This window comes from Staurois parvus, unplaced genomic scaffold (assembly GCF_062004578.1).
Source record: "Staurois parvus isolate SC_StPar_1 unplaced genomic scaffold, SC_StPar_1.0 ptg001493l, whole genome shotgun sequence".
Taxonomy (NCBI): domain Eukaryota; kingdom Metazoa; phylum Chordata; class Amphibia; order Anura; family Ranidae; genus Staurois; species Staurois parvus.
Window position 1 is genome coordinate 248,570 of NW_028319289.1, and position 19,949 is coordinate 268,518.

General features: G+C 44.0%; 1 protein-coding gene across 1 annotated transcript in view; it reads left to right on the plus strand.

Moving 5' to 3' along the window:
• WFDC1 (WAP four-disulfide core domain 1) overlaps window positions 1–18,780 on the plus strand; it is a 35,141-nt gene extending 16,361 nt beyond the window's left edge. The window contains exons 2-7 of the mRNA XM_089662583.1: window positions 3,192–3,387; window positions 4,801–4,884; window positions 7,554–7,694; window positions 7,799–7,840; window positions 10,518–10,581; window positions 16,680–18,780. Of these exons, the coding sequence (XP_089518709.1) occupies window positions 3,192–3,387; window positions 4,801–4,884; window positions 7,554–7,694; window positions 7,799–7,840; window positions 10,518–10,579 (525 nt within the window). The 3' untranslated portion in view covers window positions 10,580–10,581; window positions 16,680–18,780. The remainder of the gene's footprint in view (window positions 1–3,191; window positions 3,388–4,800; window positions 4,885–7,553; window positions 7,695–7,798; window positions 7,841–10,517; window positions 10,582–16,679) is intronic.
• Window positions 18,781–19,949: the final 1,169 nt, after the last annotated feature.

Genomic DNA, 19,949 nt, shown 5'->3' on the forward strand with positions numbered 1-19,949 from the left:
ATACAGTGAACTCGATGTAGAGTTATTCACCCGATGTAGAGGTCATCACAGAGGACAAGGGGGCGTTCTTTATGTCTGGAAGAAAAGAGATTTAATCTCCACACATGGAAAGGTTTCTTCACAGTAAGAGCTGTGAAAATGTGGAATAGACTCCCACAAGCACTGGTTCTGACCAGCTCAGTGGATTGCTGTAGGAAAGTCCTGGATTCTTTCTTGGATACACAGAATATACAGTCAGGTCCATAAATATTGGGACATCGACACAATTCTAACATTTTTGGCTCTTTACACCACCACAATGGATTTGAAATGAAACTAACAAGATGTGCTTTAACTGAAGACTGTCAGCTTTAATTTGAGGGTATTTACATCCAAATCAGGTGAACGGTGTAGGAATTACAACAGTTTGCATATGTGCCTCCCACTTTTTAAGGGACCAAAAGTAATGGGACAGAATAATAATCATAAATCAAACTTTCACTTTTTAATACTTGGTTACAAATCCTTTGCAGTCAATTACAGCCTGAAGTCTGGAACGCATAGACATCACCAGACGCTGGGTTTCATCCCTGGTGATGCTCTGCCAGGCCTCTACTGCAACTGTCTTCAGTTCCTGCTTGTTATTGGGGCATTTTCCCTTCAGTTTTGTCTTCAGCAAGTGAAATGCATGCTCAATCGGATTCAGGTCAGGTGATTGACTTGGCCATTGCATAACATTCCACTTCTTTCCCTTAAAAAACTGTTTGGTTGCTTTTGCAGTATGCTTTGGGTCATTGTCCATCTGCACTGTGAAGCGTCCAATGAGTTGTGAAGCATTTGGCTGAATATGAGCAGATAATATTCCCGAAACACTTCAGAATTCATCCTGCTGCTTTTGTCAGCAGTCACATCATCAATAAATACAAGAGAACCAGTTCCATTGGCAGCCATACATGCCCACGCCATGACACTACCACCACCATGCTTCACTGATGAGGTGGTATGCTTAGGATCATGAGCAGTTACTTTCCTTCTCCATACTCTTCTCTTCCCATCACTCTGGTATAAGTTGATCTTGGTCTCATCTGTCCATAGGATGTTGTTCCAGAACTGTGAATGCTTTTTTAGATGTCGTTTGGCAAACTGTAATCTGGCCTTCCTGTTTTTGAGGCTCACCAATGGTTTACATCTTGTGGTGAACCCTCTGTATTCACTCTGGTGAAGTCTTCTCTTGATTGTTGACTTTGACACACATACACCTACCTCCTGGAGAGTGTTCTTGATCTGGCCAACTGTTGTGAAGGGTGTTTTCTTCACCAAGGAAAGAATTCTTCGATCATCCACCACAGTTGTTTTCCGTGGTCTTCCGGGTCTTTTGGTGTTGATGAGCTCACCGGTGCGTTCCTTCTTTTTAAGAATGTTCCAAACAGTTCTTTTGGCCACGGCTAATGTTTTTGCTATCTCTCTAATGGGTTTGTTTTGTTTTTTCAGCCTAATGATGGCTTGCTTCACTGATAGTGACAGCTCTTTGGATCTCATCTTGAGAGTTGACAGCAACAGATTCCAAATGCGAACAGCACACTTGAAATGAACTCTGGACCTTTTATCTGCTCATTGTAATTGGGGTAATGAGGGAATAACACACACCTGGCCATGGAATAGCTGAGAAGCCAATTGTCCCATTACTTTTGGTCCCTTAAAAAGTGGGAGGCACATATGCAAACTGTTGTAATTCCTACACCGTTCACCTGATTTGGATGTAAATACCCTCAAATTAAAGCAGCAGTCTACAGTTAAAGCACATCTTGTTTGTTTCATTTCAAATCCATTGTGGTGTTGTATAGAGCCAAAAATGTTAGAATTGTGTCGATGTCCCAATATTTATGCACCTGACTGTAACTGGATACTAACTTTTATAGGTAAAGTTGATCCAGGGAATATCCGATTGCCTCTCGGGGGATCAGGAAGAAATTTTTTCCCCTGCAGGAGCAAATTGGATCATGCTTTGCTGGGTTTTTTTGCCTTCCTCTGGATCAACTGTGGGTGTAGGATTATAACTTATTTTTTATAAGGTTGAACCGGATGAGCTTTTATCTTTTTTCAGCCAGACTAACTATGTAACTATATCGCTCTCTGTATTTCACCAGAAGAACGTTTGCTGCAGTAAACTTCATGGCAATCCAGGGGATACCATATTCTACACAATCAGGTTCTCTGTAGACATCTGGGGGAATTAGTGAGCAAATTTTGCAAGCATGGTTGAAATCCCTCATAATGGACACAGCAGGTGTACAGACTCGGGAATCCAGCACAGGGATGGTGGGAACCCCTCATAATGGGCACATCAGGTGTACAGACCCCGGGAACTCAGCACAGGGATGGTGGGAACCCCTCATAATGGGCACAGCAGGTGTACAGACTCGGGAACTCAGCACAGGAATGGTGGGAACCCCTCATAATGGGCACATCAGGTGTACAGACCCTGGAAACTCAGCACAGGGATGGTGGGAACCCCTCATAATGGGCACTGAAGGTGTACAAAGCCGGGAAGTCAGCACAGGGATGATGGGAACCCCTCATAATGGGCACATCAAGTGTACAGACCCGGGAACGCAGCACAGGGATGGTGGGAACCCCTCATAATGGGCACCGAAGGTGTACAGACCCGGGAACTAAGCACAGGGATGGTGGGAACCCCTCATAATGAGCACAGCAAGTGTACAGACCCAGGAACTCAGCACAGAACTGGTGGAAAGCCCTCATAATGGGCACTGAAGGTGTACAAAGCCGGGAAGTCAGCACAGGGATGATGGGAACCCCTCATAATGGGCACATCAAGTGTACAGACCCGGGAACTCAGCACAGGGATGGTGGGAACCCCTCATAATGAGCACAGCAAGTGTACAGACTCTGGGAACTCAGCACAGGACTGGTGGAAAGTCAACAAAATGGGCACTGAAGGTGTACAAAGCCAGGAACTCAGCACAGGGATGATGGGAACCCCTCATACTGGGCACAGCAGGTGTACAGACCCCAGGATCTCAGCACAGGGATGGTGTGAACCCCTCATAATGGGCATTGAAGGTGTACAGACCCGGGAACTAAGCACAGGGATGGAGGGAACCCCTCATAATGGGCACAGCAGGTGTTCAGACTTGGGAACAGCCGGTGTTATGATTTGTCACAATATTTCGTCTCTTTCTCATTCACAGGACTATGAGTACCCTCTGCACCCCCATAACACCAACTACCAGAAGAATGACCGCTGCCCCCCACCACCACAAACCCTTCCTGATAGGGCCTGTGAGGTGCTGAGCTGCCGCTCCGACTCCGAGTGCGAGAGACACAAACGCTGCTGCTTCAATGGATGTATCTACGCCTGCCTGGAGTCCGTTCAGCCTCCTCCAGGTATGATGGTGACCACTGGACATTATACAGACACAGGAGAGGGCGGGTCAGGCAAAGGGTCAGCAAGTGCAGGCCGGGGTGCTTGGGGTTAACCCTTGTTATATTCTCCTGTTGATCTCCTTCAGCTTCTTTGCAGCCATTTCCTGTTTTAGGACAGGTTTCCTGATGGTGACAACAGTGAGCCCTGCCTGTTTAATGTGCAATTTACAACCTCTTGTAGTCTCCATCAGAAGCCCATGTGGCAGGGTGACAGCGCAGGAGCACATTTGGGAGACAGAATTGTGCCTGAACAAGGACCTTCATGGCAGGATCATCAGGGATTATTTTAATTAAAGCTGCAGATTTAAAAATTCAAAAATGTATTTTAAAATTAAATAAACATGATAAAGCGTGTATGAGATTTTACAGACTGGGATCTATATAAGACGTGTGTTTCATTACAATTCATTTTTCAGATGAAAATGTCATTTTCAGAGATTCAGATGTATACAAATCTTTGAATGAACATAGAAATCAATGTCAATGAATCAGAAAAAAAGTTATAGCAAAATTAACAAATGCATTTCATTCGGATGACATCACATGATGCATTAGTATTTTGGCCCCATGGGGAAATGAAATTAAATTTTCTAATTTGTTCGATAATTCAGATTTGGATAATGAATGAATCTGAATTTTGTTCCATTTAGTAATTTGGATGTACTTGATGTCAGCCAGTCAATATTGTCCAATCAGCTCATGCCATTTCTCCTGGTGGGTCAGACTAGTGCCCAGAAAAATAGAATCCTTCTGATTCAAAATCATTTGATCGATAAAAAAATCGAATATATAGCAATCTTTTGGAAAAACAGAAAAAATTTTCGTATCCACCGGGACCAAAGAAATGTACAAAATGAATGCCAAAGACATGAAAAAAATTCTGAAAATGAATCAGGTCAACATAATGAATATGATGAAATACAATTCTTCAATGAACAAATGCATCCAAAACAAAACTTTCTGGTGTGCACATGTCTAATATATATATATACAGTCAGGGGCAGACTGACAACTCATGGGGCCCCCGGGCAATAGGGGATCATGGGGCCCCTGTGTCCTTGCCCAAACTCAAAAAAGCCTATGAAAAAGGTACCAGGGGCAGCTCATGGGGCCCCCTACTGACCCCGAGCCCTCGGGCAGTGCCCGAGTTTCCAAATGGTCAGTCCACCCCTGTATACAGTATAAGGCTGAAGAGCCGTATACAAAGCTAAAACCCATCTATAGATCTGTGATTCCTGATCCTCCCTACACTGCTAAATACAAAATGTGGAATAAATATCATCCAAAATTCAAATCAAATGTACCGAAGAGAGTCTGTCTGTGGGTCTACTCCTCACACATTGCAGTACCACGTTTCTTTCTGTCTGCCTTCAGTGCTGGATTGGTTGGTGCAGCCAAAGCCTCGCTGGCTGGGTGGAAATGGCTGGTTACTGGATGGACCCGAGGAAGTCTTACAAGGTACAACTTTTCAAATCATCAAATATTTATTAAAAAAGGTGCATAGCCTTTTGTCCAGCCAATCTGTCTGTACATTTGTTCTGTACCAACTATGGAAAAACGATTGTTCTTTAGGTTATTTTCTTTTCTGAATGAATGGCCACAAGGTGTCAGACTTTCTGAGTGTAATACTACTTCCTGGCCACTAAAGTTTTAGACATTTCATGAGTGTAGTACTCCTTTATAGCCACTAGATGTAAAACTTTAACTAAGTTTAGTATTCCTTCTTGGCCACTGGGTGTCAGAAATTCACTAGACACTAGCTGACTTTTCGTGAGTGTGTTACTCCTCACAGCCACTAGATGTCAGACTTTTAATGAGTGTATTACTCCTCACAGCCACTAGATGTCAGACTTTTCCTGAGTATAGTACTTCATCACAGCCACTAGAGGTCAGAGGTTTGCTGAGTGTAGTACTTCATCACAACCACTAGATGTCAGACTATTACTGAGTTTAGAACTCACAGCCACCAGAAGTCACTTTTCCTGAATGTAGTACTTCATCACAGCCACTAGAGGGCAGACTTTTCCTGAGTGTAGTAGTTCATCACAGCCACTAGATGTCAGACTTTTACTGAATGTAGTACTCCTAACAGCCAGTAGAGGTCAGACTTTTCGTGCATGTAGTACTTCACATCACAGCCACTAGATGTCAGACTTTTACACAGTGTAGTACATCATCACATCCACTAGATGTCAGACTTTTCCTAAGTATAGTACTACTCACAGCCACTAGAGGTCAGACTTTTCCTGAGTTTAGTCCATCACATCCACTAGATCAGGGGTGGGCAACTGTGGCCCTCCAGCTGTTGTAGAACTACAAGTCCCATGAGGCATTGCAAAACAAAGAGTTACAAGTATGACTCCCAAAGGCAGATACATGATGGGACTTGTAGTTCATCAACAGCTGGAGGGCCACAGTTGCACACCCCTGCACTAGATGTCATACTTTTCCTGAGTGTAGTACTTCATTACAGCCACTAGATGTCAGACTTTCCTAAATATAGCACTTCATTGCAGCCACTAGATGTCACATGTTTCCTGAGTGTAGTACTTCATCACAGCCACTAAATGTCAGACTTTTCCTGGGTGTAGTACTTCATCACAGCCACTAGATGGCAAACTTTTACTCTTTGTTGGAATTCATCACAACCACTAGATGGCAGACTTTTCCTGAGTATAGCACTTTATCACAGCCACTAGATGTCAGACTTTAACTAAGTTTAGTATTCCTTCTTGGCCACTGGGTGTCAGATGTTCTCTAAATGTAGTACTCTACTCCATCCTAGAATTTAGCTGACTTTTCCTGAGTGTGGTACTCCTCACAGCCACTAGATGTCACAGTTTTCCTGTCCTGAAGTCTAGGGGGAGGCTATGTGGCTTATTGGTTCCTTTCTCCTCTGTTCTTAGCCACAAGGAAAGGGGTCTGCTGTGCCTTTTGGCTAGGTGGACCATGTAGAAACCTCAGTAAGGAGCCTTGTGCCCCAGGTAGAGGTCCTACCCCTTCAGGGGGTGGACTAAAGCACACCTCTAAGCGTACTTTTTTTTGTGTTGGTCTTTTGCACATGCACGTTTTTTGTTCAGTTACGGGTGTTTTGTTTTTTCGCACCTCCATGGAAGTTAAAAAAAAATAAATGCTCTCCCTAAGTGGAAATAGTATGGTCAAAAATCATCCTTATTGGTAGAAGCCAGGGGATGGTGGGAGAGGTGACCCATTGGCTCAGTGCATGGCTGAACCAACAAACTGAGCGGGCATCTGGGAAAAAGTAGGGGTTCTCTGGGTGAGAAATGTGTCAGACAAATTTGCATATATTTGACTAATCCCACACTACTTGAGGGTGAGCCAAGCACAAAGGAGTATGCAAATTAGGGTGACCATGGTCCTTTGCAATGGGATCAGAACAAGAATGAAAGGCGTATGGCATCTGGGGAAACCCCCCCCCCCCCCCAAAAAAAAATAATGTAAAGAAAAACAAAAAAGGGCTTTTTGGCTAAGTGTACTTGTGTCTCGCTTTTTGGTTAAGATCAAGAGTAGTATCTGTTCTTATCAGTGTCCAGTAGGGGCGCTCCACTGTCATTCTTGCTTCTTGGCGAGGATGGTTGACTGTATACTACCCCTGCTGGCATGATAGGGGCTCTGATGGCTAGTACTGGCTGGAACAGAAACTGTGGTGCCCACAGGCAGTTGGGGCCCGGGAGTAATTCCCCCAGGAAGACCGGAGGAGCCCAGTTCCTTCGATTGGATCTACCTTGTCTGACCAGGGGCTGGGGAAGCAGAGTCCGCGGAGTGGTCACCTCAGGGGTGCTCTTAGTAGCACATGGGGGTGGGATACCAAGTGTGAAAAATGCTCATGGTCACTGTTTCAAAAACTTTTTCTGCACTGCGCCTTTTAGGGCAAGGTTCATCACCGCCACTAGATGTCACTTTTCCTGAGTGTAGTACTTCATCACAGCCACTAGATTTCAGATGTTTACTGCATTTAGTATTCCTTCCTGGCCACAAGGTGTCAGACTTTTCATGAGTGTAGTGCTACTTCTTGGCCACTAAGTGTCAGACTTTCAGTGAGTGTAGTACCTGTTGCCAGTCCTAAGGGTTCAGTCCCCTTGCAGTCTTTGTGTTTCCACTGACAGCTGAAGCCTGCAGCACCACTGAAGATGGGGACGAGCCTCTCCACTGCCCTACAGGATATGAATGTCACATAATTAACCCTGGCAGCCCAGCAGAGGGCATCCCAAATCGAGGGCAGTGCATCAAGCAAAGAGGAAACTCAGGTGAGTGAAATTCCCAAAATTCCTCACACTACAACTTCCCAGGACGCTGTCCCAATCCTCTGCAGATCTGACAAAGATTTCCTCTTTTGTGTATTTTATTCCAGATGGGAGAAACCTGAGGCTGAAATATCCCAAAGAATATCATGGTAAGTCACTTCTCGGGATAGGAGTACGGTGGTGTCCTTCATACCAACCTCTGTAAGCCCCCCTCCCCATGCACAGATCTTCAGTTGCAAAGTTCAAGTCACAGTCCATGTTCACCCTGGTTGTCAGGGAAGTCCTGTCACGTACCTGGATAGTGAGCCTGACGTGAAGAGGCAGGCCTCCCGTACAACTCCAGCTCAAGGACCACTGATGGTGAGACAGTGGTCACAGGGGCACGGTGGGGTATGAGTGCCTGTGATCAGTCCAGTAATAGCTGGTAAGCTGATGAGTTATAGGCAGGGAGCAGGGTTCTGATGCAGCCGTGCTGGATGGATGGATACCCGAGAGCAGCGTGCTGAGGATCCAGGGTCAGACGAGCCGGGTTTGGTATTGGTCAGGCAGATCAGGCTTAAAGCGGCAGGAGGAAGAGTAGTCGGGTCACAGGCCAAGTCAGCAATGGAGGATCAATCAGACAGGAGCGGAGACAGAAGGATAATCCAAGGAAAGCCAGAGGTCAGGGCAGGTAGCAGTCAAGCGGAGGTCAGGAACAAGCTGGTTCAGTATCAGGAGACAATCACAGGAAATCAGGGAACATGAGCAGGGAAAAGACCATACGGCAATGGGACAACTACTGCGGCCAGTTTAAATAGCCCTTTTGGCGCCAACGGCACTTCACCTGCACTATGAGCAGGCCTTTCTTGACAACCCCATAGAAATCTGACAACTCCATGTAAGATAAAAATGGGGTCAGTGATGACATCATCACACCCAGCTGTCTTACCTGTCCCTGAACAGGAGAACCTAATGTTTAACACACAGATATATATATATATATATATATATATATATATATATATATATTTCAGAGAGAGACAGTCTGAAAGTAAACAGATTCTGGTGTGCTCTCCAGAAGCCGCTGCCTAGGTTTCATAAAGAGGTGGATGCTCTGAAACATGTTGCCTATTTGGCCAGCGGCTTCCAGACTTCCTCCTGACATCACCTCTGCATCTGTGTTCCATGCTGATTACAGCCACTTGCCATTGCTTCTCTGCCTGGACATACCAGTGGCAGCATACATAATGATCCCAGGAGATCCTGCCACCCCAGCCTCATACACAGATATGACTGTTTGCTTCATTTTGATGTACATTGCCAATTGGCTGTGCAATAAATCCATTATATTGCTGTTACACTTAGTATGGCACCTCCTGTGTTTCTTTGTATTTTCTACAGGGTTTGCTTCAGTCTATGGGGAGCTGCTGTTAGTGTGCTGTAGAGTTTCTGTTTATTCCTTTCATACATGGAATTTATGGACTTATAACACCAATAAGTCCCTATGTGCCACGCTCGCTCCATTCACCTTTTCTTGTGCTTTTGTGTATCCTGCACCATGGATGCGCCCTACAACAAACCTTTCGTTCCACAACAAACATTATATAAATTGGGTCTCCAAACCTTTCATTATGAGGGCCATTTTGTTGATTTTACAAATATTTGTAAAAATGGTTTTGCAAAGAGTCCCCCATAATATCCAGAAGTGCCCATCAGAGTCCCCCCTTACATCCAGGAGTGCCCATCAGAGTCCCCCCATATATCCAGAAGTGTCCATTAGCGTCCCCCCTTATATCCAGGAGTGCCCATCAGAGCCCCCCTCTCCTTACATGCAAGAGTGCCCATTTTAGCCCTTCCTTACATCCAGGAATGCCCATCAGAGTCCCTCTTTACATCCAGAAGTTCCAATCAGGAGGAATGGGGTGGGGGTTATGGCCAGTTTGCTGGCAGTGGATGTATCAGTATCCATATTATGATACACAAGCCAGCGCATCCACTGTCAGCCATCCGGGGTATTTTTATGGACACTTGCAGTGGGCCGGATAAACATGTAGTGGGTTGGATGTGGCCCGCGGGCCGTAGTTTGGAGACCCCTGATATATAGAGATAAATACTACATACAGTATATAATCTTTGTTTTGCAAAGAAATGTTTGATGTAGGGCACATCTATGTTGCAGGATTCATAAACCACTCAGGTCTCCAAGGAGAGCACACCAGAAGCTGTTTGCTTTCAGACTGTCTTTCTTTGATTGAATCTTCAGACTGAGCTGTACAAAGGGACTGTGGTGAGACATTAGACTGTAAGCCTTTCCGGTGCAGAGGCCTATGTGACCGGCTTAGTGTTCTCTGTACGGCACTGCGGTATATGTCAGAGCTATATAAATGTATAATAATAATAATAGTGTGTGACTGTGGGGGGGTGGGGTATTCAATTGTAAGCTCTTCTGGTGCGGAGAGTAATGTGAAAGGCTCAGTGTTCTCTGTACAGCACTGCGGTTTATGTCAGAGCTATATAAATGTATAATAATAGTGAGTGACTGTGAGGGAGAGATTCAAGTGTAAGCTCCTCTGCTGCAGAGACCGATTTGATTGGCTCAGTGTTCTCTGTACAGCCCTGTGGTATATGTCAGAGTTGTATAAATGTATAATAATAATAGTGTGTGACTGTGGGGGGGGGGGGTATTCAAGTGTAAGCTCTTCTAGTGCAGAGTGATGTGACCGGCTCAGTGTTCTCTGTACAGCACTGTGGTATATGTCAGAGCTATATGAATGTATGGTAACAGTGTTATATTGTTTTATTACACGTTATGTGAAGCAGCTGACCTCTGACCTCTCTACATTTCAGGTGGAAATTTTAATAACGTCGTGGTCGGAGTCGATAAGCAGACCCGGAAGCACTTAGGATAATGGTTGGTATTGAATTATGTGATAATCCTGTACATGACAAGGGAAATGCACAATCCACGTTTTCTAACCTTCTTCTGAAAATGCCAAATGCCTGGCTGTCTGTGACTTCAATACATTCTGTGCCAAGTAAAATCAGAGCATCAACATGACAGGCAGACAATGAGCATTATCAGGAGGAGATTAGGAGCCTTCCTGTCTTCATAAGAACAGGTTAACGAGGAACTCCAGACTATAAATTCTAAAAGCATATAGATTCACCTTTTCTGATCTTCAGTGGATTTGTGATTCTGTCCGGCCAGTCCTGAGATTTACACGTCTGTTGTTTCCTGTCTCAGCTCCCTACTCATTGGACGGAGGAGAAGATTTACTGAAGCCCAAAGAGTGACACAGGAAGCTGCACTGCTGAACAAGGAAACTAAATCATTAGAAACCTTGTGTGTCACCTGTACATGTGTGCAAAATGTAAATCACAAGACTGTCTGTTCAGAGTTATATATGCTCATAAAATGGTCCACAGATTTGCAGTTCAACTGTGTATAAAAGTAGAACTATAGGTAAAACTTTTTTTTTCATTTTGGATAGAGTAAGGGAGGGTTTTACCCGTCAGATTTATTTTGCCATCTGTGTCCCATTGGGGAGATTTCCCTTCACTTCCTGTCCCATAGCCTGCAAATTAAGGGAATTCCTTGGGGACCCCCAGGTCATCAGAGCTAGTGTTCCTTTTGGAAGATTTTTCCTTTTCTGGGGACAACCCCAAAATTTGGGGTTTTCTTTTACTTTCACTTTTAATGATAATGATAAACAGGATAGATAGAGAGGGTGAGTCTCCCTAACAGGGCACAGGCAGCGATAAAACATGACAGGGGTTCTAATCCATCTCCACTATATCCAAAACTAAAAACTGCCTTTAATTACACTTTAATACTGATTTTAGGTGCGGTACGTTCTCAAGGCCAGTATGACCAGTGGCCACTACAATTCTTATTGTTATTTTCTATTATACCTTTTCCATTAATATCTTGGGTGACTGTGGGGGGACATTAGAGTGTAAGCTCCTCAGGTGCAGAGACTGATGTGACTGGCTCAGTGTTTTCTGTACAGCACTGGGGTATATGTCAGAGCTATATAAATATATAATAATAGTGTGTGACTGTGGGGGGGCATTAGAGTGTAAGCTCCTCTGGTGCAGAGTGACTTAGTTCAGTGTTCTCTGTACAGCCCTGCAGTATATGTCAGATCTATATAAATGTATAATAATAGTGTGTGACTGTGGGCAGAGGGGGCATTAGAGTGTAAGCTCCTATGTTTCAGAGACTGATGTGACTGGCTCAGTGTACTCTGTACAGCCCTGTGGTATATGTCAGAGCTATATAAATGCATAATAATAGTGTATGACTGGGGGGGACATTAGAGCGTAAGTTCCTCTGGTACAGAGTGACTAGTTCAGTGTTCTCTGTACAGCCCTGTGGTATATGTCAGCTATATAAATGTATAATAATAATAGTGTGTGACTGTGGGGGGGACATTAGAGTGTAAGCTCCTCTGGTGCAGAGACTGAGGTGACTGGCTCACTGTTCTCCGTACAGCACTATGGTATATGTCTGAGCTATATAGATGTATAATAATAATGACAAAGTTTCCCCCAGACCTCCAATCTACAGGTATGTGTACTAGGAAAAAGAAAAGCTTGATTCCCACAATGCAATGGGAATATTTCTCAATTTCTCATATATACAGGTGAAACTCGAAAAATTAGAATATCGTGCAAAAGTTCATTTATTTCAGTGCAGCAACTTAAAAGGTGAAACTAATATATGAGACTCATTACATGCAAAGCAAGATAGTTCAAGCCGTGATTTGTCATCATTGTGATGATTATGGCTTACAGGTAATGAAAACCCCAAATCCACAATCTCAGAAAATTTGAATATTACATGCAATCAATAAAACAAGGATTGTACATAGAACAATATCGGACCTCTGAAAAGTAGAAGCATGCATATGTACTCAGTACTTGGTTTGGGCCCCTTTTGCAGCAATTACTGCCTCAATGCGGTGTGGCATGGAAGCTATCAGCCTGTGGCACTGCTGAGGTGTTATGGAAGACCAGGATGCTTCAATAGCGCCCTTCAGCTCTTCCGCATTGTTTGGTCTCATGTCTCTCATCTTTCTCTTGGCAATGCCCCATAGATTCTCTATGGGGTTCAGGTCAGGCGAGTTTGCTGGCCAATCAAGCACAGTAATCCCACGGTCATTGAACCAGGTTTTGGTGCTTTTGGCAGTGTGGGCGGAGCCACGTCCTGCTGGAGAATGAAGTCAGCATCCCCATAAAGCTCGTCTGCGGAAGGAAGCATGAAGTGCTCCAAAATCTCCTGGTAGACGGCTGCGTTGACCCTGGACTTAATGAAGCACAGTGGACCAACACCAGCAGATGACATGGCTCCCCAAATCAACACAGACTGTGGAAACTTCACACTGGACTTCAAGCATCTTGCAGTGTGTGCCTCTCCATCCTTCCTCCATACTCGGGGTCCTTGGGCCTCTCCATTCTTCCTCCATACTCGGGGTCCTTGGGCCTCTCCATCCTCCCTCCATACTCGGGGTCCTTGGGCCTCTCCATTCTTCCTCCATACTCGGGGTCCTTGGGCCTCTCCATTCTTCCTCCATACTCTGGGTCCTTGGGCCTCTCCATTCTTCCTCCATACTCGGGGTCCTTGGGCCTCTCCATTCTTCCTCCATACTCGGGGTCCTTGTGCCTCTCCATTCTTCCTCCATACTCGGGGTCCTTGGTTTCCAAATGAGATGCAAAAGTTGCTCTCATCAGAAAAGAGGTCTTTGGACCACTGAGCAACAGACCAGGTCTGTTTTTCTTAAGCCCATGTAAGACGCTTCTGACGTTGTTTGTTGTTCATGAGCTGCTTGACAAGAGGAATACGACATTTGAAGCCCATGTGCAGGACTTGGAATCTGCCCACACTGCCAAAAGCACCAAAACCTTGTTCAATGACCGTGGGATTACTGTGCTTGATTGGCCAGCAAACTCGCCTGACCTGAACCCCATAGAGAATCTATGAGGCATTGCCAAGAGAAAGATGAGGGACATGAGACCGAACAATGCAAAAGAGCTGAAGGCCGCTATTGAAGCATCCTGGTCTTCCATAACACCTCAGCAGTGCCACAGGCTGATAGCTTCCATGCCACACCGCATGGCAGTAATTGCTGCAAATGGGGCCCAAACCAAGTACTGAGTACATATGCATGCTTCTACTTTTCAGAGGTCCGATATTGTTCTATGTACAATCCTTGTTTTATTGATTGCATGTAATATTCTCATTTTCTGAGATTGTGGATTTGGGGTTTTCATGAGCTGTAAGCCATAATCATCACAATGATGACAAATCACGGCTTGAACTATCTTGCTTTGCATGTAATGAGTCTATCTCATATATTAGTTTCACCTTTTAAGTTGCTGCACTGAAATAAATAAACTTTTGCACCATATTCTAATTTTTTGAGTTTCACCTGTAGATCTCTGCTGGTTCTCAGACACTCATCACCTATGCTCATTGGTTTCCTAGTTTAGAGAGAAGATAAAATTCTCATTTCTATACACATACTTGTAGATCAGAAGTCTGGGGGAAACTTTGTAATTATTATTATACATTAGCTGCTCATTGGTTGCTCTTTGATTGCTCATTAGTTGCTCTTCGGTTGCTTATTTGTCGCTCATTGGTTGCTCATTAATTATTCATTGTTCGCTCATTAGTCACTTATTAGTCGTTCATTAGTCGCCCATTGGTCGTTTATTAGTCACTCATTATTCTCTCATTAGTTGCATATTAGTCGCTCATTAGTCGCTCTGTTACTCTTTATACATTCGGAATATTCTCCCAGAGGATCGGCTCCAGCTTGTGTTTTTCAGGCCACATTCTTCCGACGTTCACTTGTTGATGTCTCTGAATCTTGCAGCACAAAATGTCCCCGATAGAAGCTCAGATCCCACACACACCGTCTGTCATCTCCTGCCCGCACTCCCTCTGAAATATTCAGAACTTCATCATCCAAATATGAATCTCCCGGCAGAGCTACAATTCTCCCATGCAGAAGGTTCGCAGCTCATCAGCAGAACAAAAGACGAATGTGATTTACTGAGAATCACCTGACTTCACAGAGCCCATGATTGCTGTGTGTTCCCAACTCCACCCACTTTTCATAGCCATCATAAGGGAGTCTTCTATTGACAAATGTATGTTATAGAGACTCTTTGCCACCCACTGGACTTCCATTATTCATGTCCTTCAACTATTAATGTGCCCCTGTCATTAGATATATATATTTTTCATGTTCAGTCAAAAATGCTAATTAATGTGTCAGTGGAACACTTCCAGGTATTTATTACCTCTCACAGATATTACACTACTCCCCCTAAAAATGCATTCATCTGATTTTCTCTCTAGAAGGTCAGCACCATATTTGTTCAGGCATCATCCAGGGTCACCATCTTTTTCCGGGACTGAAATACCAGCTCAGAGATGACAAAATGTAAATCCCGGTGCCTATGCAATTATTGGTGTTCTCAAATGTCTGACACAGATCAGCCCACGCTGCAGCTTCTCATCTTGTGATTTGCTACAAAGGTACAATGTACAGTCTGATCACTGGAGGAGGGGAGGCTGAGGAAATGCATCCTTCTGCCTACAGCAGGCTGATGACAATAAATCTCAGCCTAGGCAAAGTAACTGACAAAGATCAAGGATGGCTTTTTAATGATAAAAGGTGTAACTTTTTGGAAAAATTATCCTTTTTCTGTATATTGCAACATGTCAGGGAATTATTAATGAAGACTTGTAAAGCCACTGACAGGTTCACTTTAAAGGGCCAGTTGGTGGCTGTGCGGTGCAGGTACAATATCTTCTCACAGAACAGTGGAATGAGCTCTTCCAGAGGTATTTTTTCCTGATTTAAACCTGCTCCATCATGATGAGGAGGGAACGCAAAAAGCACTTGAAATCAGAATGACTTTTTATGACAGAACTTTATTGATACATTTACACAATACATAGAGGGATTGAGTATGTCAGAACGATCTATTGGAACATTGATCAAATATTTGGGATTTGCAGATAATGTCAGTATAATATAAATATCTGTTTTATTTATAATGTTTCTCATCAGACGGAGAGCTGTCATAGTAAGTCTACGGAGGAAAACAAAGTCTGTGACACTAGAGAAAATTCAGTGACACAGCCGAGGATGCTGTGCGCCTCCCCCGCACTAATGACTCAGCGCAAACACAGTACAACCGTATTATTAAAGTGGACCTGTCGCCACATTACACAGATACATGTATAGAAATATCACATAATGTCACATCTGTGCATTTTTTTATGGAAATGCATGTCAACGCATGTGTTAAGATGTGCGTCATGACACACATTGACGCATCATAATGCAGGTACATGCACCATGATGTGCGCCAACCCTGGTCAACATGCATTTTGATGCAGCTCCATTGATTTCAGTGGCAAGTTCATAGACGTCAATGGCAACACTTATAAATGCATGTAACATATAACACAGTATGTAACATATAACAGAACATGTGACACATAACATATAACACAACCAAGGGCGTAAATAATGGGGGGGATAAGGGGGTCCAAATTCCCCTCAGCGCATCTGTTGCACTGCAGCTTGCTGCATGTACATGACCACAACTAACATGAAAATGGAAAGGTCTGGGAGCTCATGGAGGACATTCCAGCTTCTGATTGGCTGGAAATGACTTCTCTGAATGTTTGTAGCCTATCAGTAACCTCTAACAATTTATGGTCTGATATATAGCAGTTAACAGGCGTCTTTAGGTAAACGCCGGAGGGAGATCAGCGCACAGTGCAGCTCAATGCAGCTCTGTGCACTCTCCGCCAATCTACATTCCATCTCCACCACAGAGATCAATGAAAGCCATAGATGCATCCAAATATTATAATTTTTGCAGCACCTCATCGAACGTGTCCTTAAAAATTCATCAATGTTTTATTTTCAGTGGGTGTTTTAAAGGGGAAATCCAAACCATTTTAATGTATTTTCTCCTTTTCAGGAAGAATCATCTCCCACAAGCCGACACAGTATGGAGACCCTGCCGTAGAATGATTGTAGAACAGATTAGTGCATCCAGGAAAAATGTCTTCTATCAAATCTTCCCCCGACACATCAGACGCTACTGATAGGAAACTCATTTACCGAGATATCAGGATCATGGCCTGTTGACCATTTATCTTCTCCCTTTATTGTCTGATTGGTCCGGAATCTCGCCTGTGCACATTCAACCAGTGTGTTGCCAGATTCCACATCCGCCTACAAACTAGATCCTGGAAAGGAATCATGGGACTATAGCCCCACCCATAAGCATTGCGAAAAGCCTGCTTAATACAACTTCATTGGATCTTACAAATGTAGAAGAACAATGAGACGATTTCTGAATTTAGACACAGTAGCAATGTCCTGTAGATGTAGCAGCCATTGATTTCTCTCATTTAGTGGATGGTGATGCTCAGCACAAGAATCGGAGGTTGATACCGTCTCCAGTATTCATTCTGAAGATGTACATCGTGTCATATGATGACATCCTTTGATCTTGCTTTTGCTGTGGTCATTATTCTGGACCTTGGATTCTTCCCTGAAGGTTTCAGAGCAAAGCTCAGAGGAGGATGTTGTTCACTCATCAGGCGCAGTTTTTTCAATTTAATGGTTAACATTTTATTCATAGTGAAGAAATGGCGACGGCTCTGTCTGATGGAGGACTGTGTGCTCTCTTCTTTATAGGTGGACTTTAGCACAGGCTGGGGACTAGCATCTCTCATAGGTGTCTCTGCCCCTTTCTAATCATATCTAATCAGATCTACAGAAGCCAAAAATGACCAAAATGTTTTACAACCGAAAACCAATAACAATAAATGTAACCCACTTATTGCCGGGATATACGATGAAGCGAAATGTGTGAAGTCCTTCTGATCTAAGAAACCTAGGCTGTACTCTGCAAGGGTTCACTGGAGGATTTGTGTTTCCTTTAGTTCCTTCTCACCTTCACCATAATAGTCCTTCCACCATTCCCGTAATAGTCCCTTCACCATCACCGTAAAAGTCCCTCCACCATCACCATTGTAGTTACTTTTCACCATCGCCATAATAGTCCCTCCTCATAATTACCAAATTAGTCTTTTCTCCCCATAATCATAATAGTCCCTTCACCACCATGGTAAGATTCTCTCCTTACCATCACCATAATGGTCCCTCCTCACCATCACCATAATAGTTCCTCCACCTTCACCATAATAATCCCTCCTCATTAACACCAAACTAGTCCCTCCACCATCACAGTAATAGACTCTCCTCATCATCACCAAAATGGTCCCTCCTCATCATCACCAAATCAGTCCCTTCTCACCATAACCATAATAGTCCCTCCACCATCACAGTAATAGTCTCTCCTCATCACCACCAAAATGGTCCCTCCTCATCTTCACCAAATCAGTCCCTTCTCACCATAACCATAATAGTTCCTCCACCATCACGGTAATAGTATCTCCTCACCATCACCATAATGGTCCCTCCTCACCATCACCATAGTAGTCCCTCCACCTTCACTCTCTGGGTTACAGCTTCTCATTACTTCCATCTGATACATTGTACAATGTCCAACAAAGTGATATTTATTATTCTACTACATTCTGTCACGAATGTAGCAGTTCACTACTTGCTGACTACTCAGCAATGGCAGTATGAATGTAAAAAAGTAACTTCTACATAATTTCATGGTGCTCTACAACACACTGTCTAAACTGGAACTGTGGACATTTATCCACACAGGCAGCACAGTGGCTAAATGGTTAGCACTTCCACCTGGCAGTACTAGGGTCGTTGGTTCAAATCCCAACCACGGCACCACCTGCCTGGAGTGTGCCTGTGTGGGTTTCCTCCAGGTACGCCAGTTTCCTCCCACACTGCAAAGACATGCTGGTAGGTAAATTGGCTCCTGTCTAAATTGTCCCTAGTATGTGTATGTATGAATGTGAGTTAAGGACCTTAGATTGTACACCCCTTGAGGGTTAGGGGCTGATGTGAATGTATAATATATGTAAAGCGCTGCGTAAATTGACGATGTTATATAAGTACCTGAAATAAATAAATATTCCTAACAAGCAGTAGAAAAAGTAATACAGGCTATCACTGGCCTCCATAGCTGCAGACACTGTGGAGTAAGGCCTCATGCACACAGGGCATTTTTGCAACCACTGTTAGGGACGACAGGCATTTTTCTTTACTGCTTCCAAACGGCCCTCCATGTTATCCTATGCAGGGGTGGACTGACAACTCATGGGGCCCCCGGGCAATAGGGGATCATGGAGCCCCTGTGTCCTTGCCCAAACTCAAAAAAGCCTATGATAAAGGTACCAAGGGCATCTCATTGGGCCCCCTACTGACCCCGGGCCCTCAGGCAGTGCCCGAGTTTCCAAATGGTCAGTCCGCCCCTGATCCTATGTGTCCATGCACACAGACTTTTAGAAGCTTTAACAGCAGTAGTGTTTACCAGCAGGAAAAAAAACCCAGGGCCAGTGCATACAGGAGCAGCAGCGTTTTGGCAGAAAAAACTCTTGCCGTAGCTAAATGCGTCTAAATGCGTCTAAACGCTAGGCTCATTTACCACTTGAGCGTTAATTCATTTCAGTGGACAGAATAAATGATCATTCAGGCCCATGAAATGAAATAACACCCAAGCACTTGTCACTTGTAAACGCACCTAAAGGCTTGTAAAAGCGTTAGATACTGTTACAAGCGTCAGGAGTTGTTCCTGCAAAAATACTGCTGTCAGGAGGACAGCTTCTAGGAGAGTTTTTTTAACATCCTGTGTGTATGAGGCCAAATTAATGCTCAAAGTTTACAGCCAAACCCCTTTTGTTTTCAACAGGTTTATTTTGGTTTATTTTGCTCCCCCTTACTAGCAGTGTCTGGGCAGCCGGCTAGCCTTTCAATATAAACACAGTACAGGATCACCAGGAAGAGGGGAGAGAGCAAAGTGCACAGACCAGGCTTGGATGACTCCACTGCTTTCATTTTTAAATTGAGGATGAGTTGCTCCACATTGGATATAACTACAGAGCTCAGGGTTGGCTTATTTTGAAGTTCATTTACTGCTTTGAACTGAACTCAAAAAAAGTGAAGCTCTGTTAAGTGGTGCAGCACATTTTGAGGTATTAATGCCTCCACCCACTGTCCTGAAATGAGGAATTCAGGCTTACCTCGGTTTACGAATTTAATGCATTCTCCGTGACATTTATTGCAAAAAATTCATAAATCAAAACGTGGTTTC